At 42.9% G+C, this 10,367-nt stretch overlaps 1 protein-coding gene across 5 annotated transcripts; it reads left to right on the forward strand.

Moving 5' to 3' along the window:
• The first annotated feature begins 5,987 nt into the window (after window positions 1–5,987).
• LOC125509932 (charged multivesicular body protein 1-like) lies at window positions 5,988–9,852 on the forward strand. Of its 5 annotated transcripts, none has more exons than XR_007284344.1 (5): window positions 5,988–6,107; window positions 6,214–6,405; window positions 7,726–8,585; window positions 9,090–9,182; window positions 9,591–9,852. XR_007284344.1 is itself a non-coding variant. In XM_048674996.1 (5 exons), exons 2-4 carry the CDS (start codon window positions 6,337–6,339, stop codon window positions 9,142–9,144), a joined length of 261 nt encoding a protein of 86 aa, XP_048530953.1. In that variant the 5' UTR covers window positions 5,988–6,107; window positions 6,214–6,336; the 3' UTR covers window positions 9,145–9,182; window positions 9,591–9,852. The 5 variants fall into 5 exon arrangements, 2 of the variants coding, with proteins under 2 accessions (XP_048530953.1, XP_048530954.1); XR_007284342.1 differs by having other exon boundaries at window positions 7,726–7,839; window positions 8,449–9,182; XM_048674996.1 differs by having other exon boundaries at window positions 8,449–8,585.
• Window positions 9,853–10,367: the final 515 nt, after the last annotated feature.

Below are 10,367 nucleotides of genomic sequence, written 5' to 3' on the forward strand. Positions count from 1 at the left end.
TAATGCCCATGCGTTGCAGAGGGAGTATTTTTCTCGGCAAGGTGAGCCTGTGATATAAAAGATTTGTATATTTCTTTATAGAGGGAGTATCTCTCTGTCAAAAAATATATTTATGTGTAACTAGTTACTCCTATCTTTCTACTTCCTGGCAACCGGCAACGGGGTCCACGTGCCATATGCACAAATTAGAGTGCACAACTTCACGGTAGACACACCCCGGTCGTAGCGCCGCAGTAATGCCCAATGAGCCGACAAATCACAACCCCCCTTTCTAGCTTTAGCAGTAAGTTGGACGGACGAAGCGGCAATATTTCACTGGACCTGAATCCCTTTCTCCCTCGTCTGCTTGTTCAGAGAAAACGCCCTCTCGGCGATTGCATAGGGTTTTCTCATGGAGAACCAGGTACGAATTCTTCATCCATCCCCGATAAACCCAAGTCCCTTGGTCGCAGGTAATCCTAGGATGGCAGCCGCCACCGTTGATGCATTTTTCTTCCTACTGAATCTAGTGTGTTTCATTTGCAGTGCCCAAAGTGCGAGTACCCTACAGGTTTCTGCGCCCTCGGCGAGACGCCACACTTGTTCCTTCTCATCCTAACACATCATTTTGAAACGCGCACAGTATGTTCCTACAATCCAATTTTCTATCCGGGAGGGTGGGGGTTTTTTGAACATGTTGTGTTCTCATATTATTTTTACTGCAGTGTATTATTTGCTCTGCCAGAACACATGTACTCAAGATGCTCGGCCTTGCCATAACTGAATATATTAGTTTAATGGTCACAGTGACGTCAAGCCATGGATATAAGTTCCGAGTTGGGTTCATGAACCAAGAAGATCGCTGCTTTTTTATGGCCGAACTAGGATAAACTTTCTCAAGTGTTACGGACTGAAAGTTGGCGCACGAATGTTGATGGAAATAGCAGAACCTGGTCTCATCTTCACTGCGATCTTCCACCCCGACGTCGTTCCAATTGTTCATCCATGTTAGTTTTGTATCTAGTTCTTGCTTGTTGCCTCGATTACTTCTTAATCCACCTATTCTGTCTAACTAATCACAATTTAACTTTAGAAGTAGCAACGAATCTCTCACGAAGATTCTACTTCTAACTAATATTTTCTTATAATTGGTGGCACATGTAGGTTTTTTTAGAGTAAAGTAGTCTGCTCATTTTTTACTCTGTAATAACTCGGTTGTTACTAATGGCATTGAAGTTGACTGGATCGACATCCACAAGTTCCTACACTTTATTAATCGTCTTGAGGTCCTTGTGGGGCGTTTCAATGGTGGAAGGCCACCTGGGATATGTGTGCCACTACTGCATTCGTTGAACAGGTCCAAATGTGTCGAGAAATTTATGGTACGGGCTGTTTTCTTTTATATATGTTGTTCATAAACTATTGCTTATACACAGTTTTACAGTTGTGACCTTCTTGAAACAGGAACTGCCGAGTTCTATTGTTCCTATACAGATGCCTGACCATGGTCGGGTCAGACTTGCGCTTGGTCACAACATGATGTTTATGTCGACCTACTCAATTCCCCTTGGAGGTGAAAAGATACTTATTCATGGGTGGTCTCAAATAATGAAGGCCGCTCCATCTTGGAGAATAGGACAGAAGATTATGTTCATCCTTTTCCATGGCTCAAAAGTGAATATCCTGTTTATTGACCACGTTGCGAGATGAAGCCGCTTTCAGAAGGTTGTGGATGCACGGGGTGGCGCCTGGGCCTTGTCCTGGGGCTTGGCGGCCTCACCCGTGGTTAACTGCAGGCAAAGTAGCACTATTCGAGGCGTGCTTTGTACAGTTGAACCTGTATAAGTACTCATACTGCTTTCAGTTTTGGTTGTTAAGTGCCCCTGCTGGTTTCAATTAAGGTTGTTAAGTACTGTAGCCTGTCGTGTTTCTTCAGGCCTGTCTTCCTCCAGCCGCCAAAACCAAACCAGCGCCGGCGGGGCCGCCTGCTTCCACCTCCCACGGCTGGCTGCGCCTCAGCGCACGCATCGCCGCCCCACCGTCTCCTAAATTAATGCCTACGTCCTCCACGCGCTTTGGTGCGCTCGCGCGGCGCCGCCCTCTCGCATTGTCAACATGGTCAACAAACAACAGGAATCGGCAGAAGTACGTGGAGAGGATGACAGTAGGGGCCCACCACGTCAGCGTATGGAAAAATAACACTACAAGAAATATGTCAACTAGTGACCTTCTGTCAGTGACCCTGGAAGAATTGGTCATAGATCTATGACCATTTCAGACCAATTGGTCAAAAGCTGTTCGGGGGGCTCCAAACCCTAAACTATAACGACCATTTTGGTCAGAAAGGTCGTAATTTCCTTACACGAAATGGTCATAAAGCAGATAGCACTGGTCCGCTGCCTTATTTCTAGCTGATCATGACCAATATAGATGGTCATAACCTTGTAAATTGTGGTGGGTTGCTATGACTAGGCGCCACCTCATCAGTTTTGCCTATGTGTCATGTCCATGTGGCAGTTTTTGCCCTAGGTTGTGAAGCAACCTATATTTCTGTCATTCCCAAAATTCCCAAAAAAATCTCATAAATTCTTTGGGTCATATCTTCATCAAATATGTAAAAATCCTCCCTTGCCTAGTTCAAAACTAATTCAACAACATTCATTTTCTTATTCTGTTCACAACAGCACATTATGAAGGAAGTGCTATTTATATATTCTTGCTTGCCCTCGGATTTTTTGGGCACTCTTTCCTATCCAAATCATTAACGCATGACAAAATTCAGCTCCATTTGCCTAGCAAATCTTCCTCGGCAAATTTCCAAAGTTTTTGTCCACCTAGAAGCATTGTGAAGGAAGTACCTTTTTTATATATCGAAATGACATGAAATTTATACAGTTCCTTCATATGCCCAAATTATCACCCTCCTCCAAATTATCACCCTCCTCTATGTGAGCCCAGGTTCAATTTATATTTTATGGCCAAATTGGCACGTTGCAAAGCAAGTGTTATATAGACCCCTCCTATTACCCTCAAACTTTTCAGGCACTCTTCCATACCCAAATCAGTGCCACATGATAATATTCAGCTCAATTTTCCTAGTAAATCTTTCTCAGGAAATTTCCAAAGTTTCTACCTCGAGAGAAGCTTTGTGAAGTAAGTACTAGCTAGGCTTACCCAAATGATCTGAAAATTTACCAGCGCATGACCATACCTATTTAACGTACCTATACCAATTTTTAGCTCAATTCATTCATCCAATCTCTCTCACCAGTTTTCCCAAGTTTTTGTCCATAGAAGAGCATTGTGAAGGAAGTACTACTTTGGCATGTCCAAATGGTATCAATTTTCTACAATGCTTTCCTATGCCCAAATAACCATCCTCCACCAAATTTCAGCTGAATCCATTCATTATTTTGAGCCCAGCTTCAACATTCATATTTTTGTCTAGCGTGGTACTTTGCAAAGCAAGTACCACCTAGGATCCTCCTTTTGAGCTAAAAATTTGTGAAGACATTCTCCTTAGTAGATGATCATCCTCAGCCAAAACTCACGCCCATTGTCTATGTACATTTCCCGTACCGCTAATCAAATACTTGGCTGCTTATTCATGTTTGAGCATCGATCGGTCTCCTCGTGAGAATCTTATGTTGTGATTTTCTTCCTAGCACCTACCTAGGGAGTTCCCAACCCACTAGACATGACTAGGCTGCCCAGAACACATGGCAACTCCACGGTCACGCGGTGACAACGCGGCGGGCATGCGAGTTTACGCGCTCTAGAGTTGGGGGCCTCGGCCACCACCCAAACCTCGACGTATCGCCACCAAACCATGTATTTATGATTAAATAGGTTCTTATGTAATTATAAATGATTTTTGGAAAAAATAAATAGTAAACTATGAGGCAGCTGCAGTTCAAATTTGACCCGCTTTCAGCTAAATCGGCGGAAATTTGTCTTTTTCACGAGAGGTGGATCAAATTTTTTTACACCCAACCATTTTGTCAATTGTGCATTAAATATGTCCTAGTATTTTATAAAATTGATTTGGTCCAATTTTGCAACAATTACTTGGGAGGTCCTTCACAAAAAAACCTCCTTTTGGGCACTCGAAAAATGGAAAATGGTTTTTTCGTCCAAAGAAAATGAAAACTTCCTTAGGCAACATTGTTTGTCATTCCAATATACACCCTTGTGCACAATATGAGATCATTTGAACAAACTATGCCATGAATGTGGCCATAAGATTGATCATTTGGTTTGAAAGCCATGAATCTTCACACATGATAGCTCATTTCTGAGAATACTTTTTTAAAATAATTGTCGTATTACAAGTTTATTATTTTTCCTGAAAACTTGGTCACATATAATGACACAATGCGAAGGTTTTCCAATTTTTTGATTTTTTTTTGAATTTTTATGCCCGTTTCAAAATGCGGTCAAAATGGCAGGAATGGCCGTTCCTAGCTAGTGGTTGAATCTTGGTTTTTTTTGATGTTTCTATGATTAAATAGATACTTATGTACCTAGAAATGATTTTTTGAAAAAATAAAGAGCAAACTATGAGGCACCTGTAGTTCAAATTTGACCCGCTTCCTACTGAATTGGCGACAATTTGTCTTTTTCACTAGAGGTGGATCAAAACTTTTGACACCCAACCATTTGGTCAATTGTGAATAAAATATGGCCTAGTATTTTAGAAAAATGATTTGGTCCAATTTGCAACCAAATATATGGTAGGTCCTTCACAAAAAGAACTCAATTCGGGCACTCGGAAAATGGAAAATGAATTTTCCCTGCAAAGAAAATGAAAACTCCCTTAGGCAACATTGGTTGGAATTCCAAGATGCCCCCTTGTGCACAATATGAGATCATTTGAACAAACTATGCCATGAATGTGGCCATAAGATTGATCATTTGTCTTGAAAACCCTGAATCTTCACGCGCGATAGCTCATTTCTGAGAACACTTTTTTAAAATAATTGCCGTATTACAAGTTTATTATTTTTCTTAGAAACTTGGTCACATATAATGACACAATGCCAAGGTTTTCCAATTTTTTGATTTTTTTGAATTTTTTATGCCCCTTTCAAAATGCGGTCAAAACGGCGGGAATGACCGTTCCTAGCTAGTGGTTGAATCTTGGAATTTGTTTTTGATGTTTCTATGATTAAATAGATACTTATGTACCTAGAAATGTTTTTTTAAAAAAATAAAGAGCAAACTATGAGGCACATGTAGTTCAAATTTGACCCGCTTCCTACTGAATCAGCGACAATTTGTCTTTTTCACTAGAGGTGGATCAAAACTTTTGACACTCAACCATTTGGTCAATTGTGAATCAAATATGGCCTAGTATTTTAGAAAAATGATTTGGTCCAATTTTGCAACAAATATATGGTAGGTCCTTCACAAAAAGAACTCAATTCGGGCACTCAGAAAATGAAAAATGAATTTTCCGTGCAAAGAAAATGAAAACTCCCCATATCAACATTGTTTGTCATCACAAGATACACACATGTGCACAATATTCATTCATTTTAACAAACTATACGTGGTTAATATGTTGAACGTTTGCCCTAAATAAGAGGATAAAAATAATAAGAGAAATATAAGCTGAATTCTGATTGGTAGAATCCATTGTGGCATGGATCGATGATGTGGCAAACATCCGTCCATTCGTCCATCCATACATCCATCCATCCGTCCATCCAACCCATTGCAGCCTCTCTCTTTCACACGCGCGTGAACCCTAGCCGATCCAGATCCCTCACCGCCCCACTCCTCTCCCCCGATCCAGATCCTCCGCCGCTGCCCCGTCCTTCCGCCGCCCTCGCCACGGTCTACACCCCCCCCTTCCCCCCTCCACTCCTCACTCGCCTCCGGCCTCGGCCTCGCCTCGTCACGGCGGGCCAGGGCCATGGCCGCCGCCACCGCGGGCCGCACATGATCTGCCGCGCGCGCGCGCCGGGATGAGCCCGAGCCCCGGGCCGGATCCGGGCCCCGAAGAGTCGGTCGCTGGCCGGACCCTCCGGGGCAGCCTCGAGCGGGCCGGCGCCCTCGCCGCGGAGCTCGCGGCCGAGGCTGAGGAACAGGCACGCCTGGCGCGCCGCCTTGAGGACGCGCACAAGGTGAGAATGCTTGCTTGCTTTGCTTCGGTTGGCTTTGCCCCCGCTCGCCGTGCCCCTTTTGTTGAGCATGTCCTGATCCTACTGCTGCACGTGAGGAGGGAGTCAGGTGCGGTAGGGCGCGGCGCTGGACGGGAGGGGGCGGCGGCTCGAGGGGCGGTGGGCGCGCGCGGACGAGCTCGCCGTCGCCAGGCGGAGGGCCGGCGAGGGCGTCGACCGCCGCAAGGAGCAGATGCAGGCGCAGATCGAGCGGGTGCTGCTACTCTCCAGAGCCCTCGCCGCCGCGCACCCACAAGTGCAGGTACCTGCCCGCCTGTTTTTTCCTCTCCACGCGAGACCAGAACGCATTGGAGTATAATCCATCCGATAGTTGTGGTTGCCTGCGTTTGGTCCGATAGAAGTATAATCCATCCTGTACCCTGTACCCTGTCCGGGTCTTCCGTGAGCTGCCTGTTGCAGAGAACCACTATTCTCGTACCAATGGTGAGAATTCAGTACTCATGTGCCTCCCCTGAGCAACAATGCTTAATAGGATGTGCATGATTTTAGCGTGCGTGTATGTCCCATAGGCCCATATAAGCAATAGCAATCATTTTGAAAGCATATGCCACACATATAATGTGAGACAACAGTACATTGTCAGCACCAGTATTATTCCACATCCTAAATTGCATGTGCAGAATTTTGTCTGCCACCCCGTTATGCCTGGAGGTTTCCCTTCATAATTCTAAGTTGGCGATTCTCTGCCCTGTTGTCTAGCTGTGGCCACCAGGTGGTGGCCTTTCTGGTCAAGGTGGTCACATCATCAGTATTTATTTGCTCTGTTTGTAATGCTTGATGTTTAGCGTGTGAAACTGGGTTTTGCATGATAAATTAGTCACCTTTGGTGATTTCTACAGTAGAAATGTGACTTCCTTTGTTAATCAGCTTTGGAAATCAGTTGTGATCTTAGTATCATGTGTGTAATTGTGTATGCTTATATGATGTCTCGCACATTTCCTGTACCAACAATATAAATTAGTGAGCATAGCTTCTGTTGTCAGTGCAGACAACTGTTCCTTGTAATGTACATACTCTTCCTTTTTTTGTGTCATTTCTGTTTATCTTGTGCTGATGCTACTTAGTATGTACTCACATCTTCATGCTGGAAGGATAATACTGTAGGTAGACCATTTACTATTTTTTTCATTTTTGAATATGGCCAACTCTGCTTCCCCCCATCTGCATATCCTATGTTCTGAGGGAGTGCTGCTTAGTTTTAATACATATGAGCATAATTATGAAATAGTATCGCTCATCGCCCCCCGCAGGCCTTTTAAGTTCCAATCAGTCCAATCTGCTAGTTTAGTTTGCCACAGTTTGGGGCTACTCCAATCTGAACATGTCCCTGTAGCTTGGAGTGCCTTGGGTTTCACTTAACATGTGTGTACATGTATGGAATAGAGGAAAAAGTAAGAGGGCAATTCAATTTCAGAGAGAAAGAGAGAGAGATATGTACATGTATGGTTCAGGCAATGATTTATGCATGTATTCTTGTACTGCACCATGGATGAGCATGTCTTGTTCAACTAAAAGAAACTATTAATTGAAAGAAACTAACTCCAACAAGTAATACGTGCAGGTACTTGTGTGGTGAGAAGCAACCTCCGGCTGATCATCAGGGTCGTGGCGCCCCCTCACCCCGTGCATTTGGCGAATGTTTGGGAACTCTTTTGTAAATTGGTTAATCAGCATTGTATTGTACCACTTCCTGGTTGCCGTATCAAATATTATACCATTGCACTATTTAGTTACTTTTCAAAGTTGTGATAAATATAGTTCTTTTTTACATTCAAGATAGCATCAAATTCATGTCTTCCATTTCTCTCATTTACGTTGTGTGTCTATATATAGCAGCACAGTTTTAGTTGCTCTGTAGGTTATCAGTAGAACTCAACTAGCCAATTAACAAGTGAACTCTATGCATTTGTTGAATCCATATTTAGAAAGTTCACTTACCCTGCTACTATAACAAACTGTTGGTGGTGGCTCTTTCACAGGTAGTACATGCATCATCAGTCCTATATAGCTGCTGCTCATGTACTCATTTTGTTCTAGGAAAGTGGGAGGGCAGGGGCCCTTGATTTTCTTGCATAATTTGAGCAAATTTGATTTTTATTCTCTGAAGTTGATTCTCATGTGTAGTCATACCAACAACACATGCTTAAGACATCAGTGGCTGTACTGTAGATGTTTGAACCAGGAAAAAAATTGTGGGGAAATGGTCCATTTATCCTTTATTGCTTTGTGTTTTATCTTCTAGAATTAGTGTAGTTTACTTATATGTTTATATGTTGAATGACAGAAGCTCAAGGTGAAGAAGGCCACCGAGAAGGAAAACGCCGACGGCGCCCAGATCTATGCGGAGAACGCCATCCGCAAGTGCACCGAGCACATGAACTACCTCCGCCTCGCCTCCCGCCTCGCCCCATATGCCCATGAGTGATATATACTACTTGCCTACTGCTGTATCATATTGCTTACTTTTTTACATCAGATCAACTATGAAGAGAATTGGTGGTGGTTAGGGTGTTCTAGTGCTTATCTAATCTTCTTTCAAGCCTTTCGAGATAGAGTTCTTTAGCTGACAAGTTTAGCAAATGCTATAGTGCTTATGTTTTAGTTTTACACCTGCGTAAAAATGAATGGCTGCTACTGTTTCTAATTTTAGGTTGGGATGAGATGCATGTTTGCATACTTGTGCTTCTGTCACTACAATCTATACTACTGCTATTATCATATCCTGGTTGTTTTGTTGCTACCAATATTTTCCCATGTTTTGTTTCCTTGCATGCTTACTACTACAATCTATACTACTACCATTGTGCAAGATGTTCACATGTTAATTTTTGTTGACTAAAATCTCTTATGCCGTTGACTTAGCTTGACCCAGAACAGCAGCATCCTTGATGCGTACTAACCTTCACCTCGTTCTTTCTCTCGCAGACTCGAAGGTGGCCGTATGCAAGGCACCAAGGTGCATGGTGCTCGCAAGCGATGAATGGAGGCTGTTCGACATCGGCTACGCAAACCACCATTGTGAGCTCCTCCCTTTGCTATCCTATAACCATGCTCTGTTTCATTGGTTAGTTAAGATTTTGATGCTTTTCGTGCCGTGGTTGAGTCCTTGCCGACTGTTGTGTCGACGATCAAGTGCTGGTGTTCGCGCCGTGGTTGAGTCCTTGCCGACTGTTGTGTCGATAATCAAGTGCTGGTGCCTCATCTGGCTATTTTATTTGCTGCTGGTAATTAGTAGTATTAGAGTGTCTCTCCTTAGGGGTTTTTTTAAACAGCAAATGATCTACTGTATCAATTTTTTGCTGTTCAAAGATTGAAATCCTGGTTTATTTTCAAAGATCGAAATGTTGTTGACCCTGTTCTTCTATGCTTAAATGGTAAAAATGTCGCATTTTGCTTGTTCTAACTACTTTTCTTGATAACTTGCAGATGCTGGCCTTTGTTCATGTTTGTCATGAGGTCCAGGATGAACAAGGTGGGATAAGCAATTGAGCTAGTTATACTGTGATAGTTGTGTTACCTGATGTGAACATTTTTTTATTGTAAACTTGATGTGAATCATATTTTTTATTCTACCAGGATGAATCATTCTTGTTGTGTTACCAGGATGAACAAGTTTGATTGTAATAATGTGCCAAGTTTGGCTCTTTCACGATTGTATTCGTGATGTGAACCATATTTTTCCTGATTAGTCGTGCTCTGTTTGAAGCATTTTGTTTTCTCTTTGTTCGGATTTAAAATTTGTTATTTATTTACTGGAAAATTAAGATCTGAAGAATATAACAGTGACAACTGGGATGCACTTGTTAGAACCTGACAACTGGGTCCCATCTCACTAGTGGGCTCATCTTTTGGAAAAAATAGAATAAAAAAGGTCATGGCCAAGAAAATAAAAAGGCTGAATTCTTGGGCCAGGCCCATGTAGCTAGAGAAAATTAATAGAGAAAATATACAGTAAAAAGGCCGAATTGTTGGGCTAGGCCCATGTAGAAAATCGAATTGGACCGGGCTGAATCTTGTGCCACATCAGATTGCCACGCTAGATGCCTACGTGGCCTGGGGAGGTTGCTAGTGACCAAAACGCCACAGTAGATGTAATTTGGTCATAAACGTCTACGACCATTCCAGAAGAAAGGTCGCTATAGTCAGTTTACGACCGCCAGCTTTTGACCTTATGTTTTTTGTCACAAAAAGGTCACAAATTGA

This window comes from Triticum urartu, chromosome 5, assembly GCF_003073215.2.
Source record: "Triticum urartu cultivar G1812 chromosome 5, Tu2.1, whole genome shotgun sequence".
Classification (NCBI taxonomy): Eukaryota; Viridiplantae; Streptophyta; class Magnoliopsida; order Poales; family Poaceae; genus Triticum; species Triticum urartu.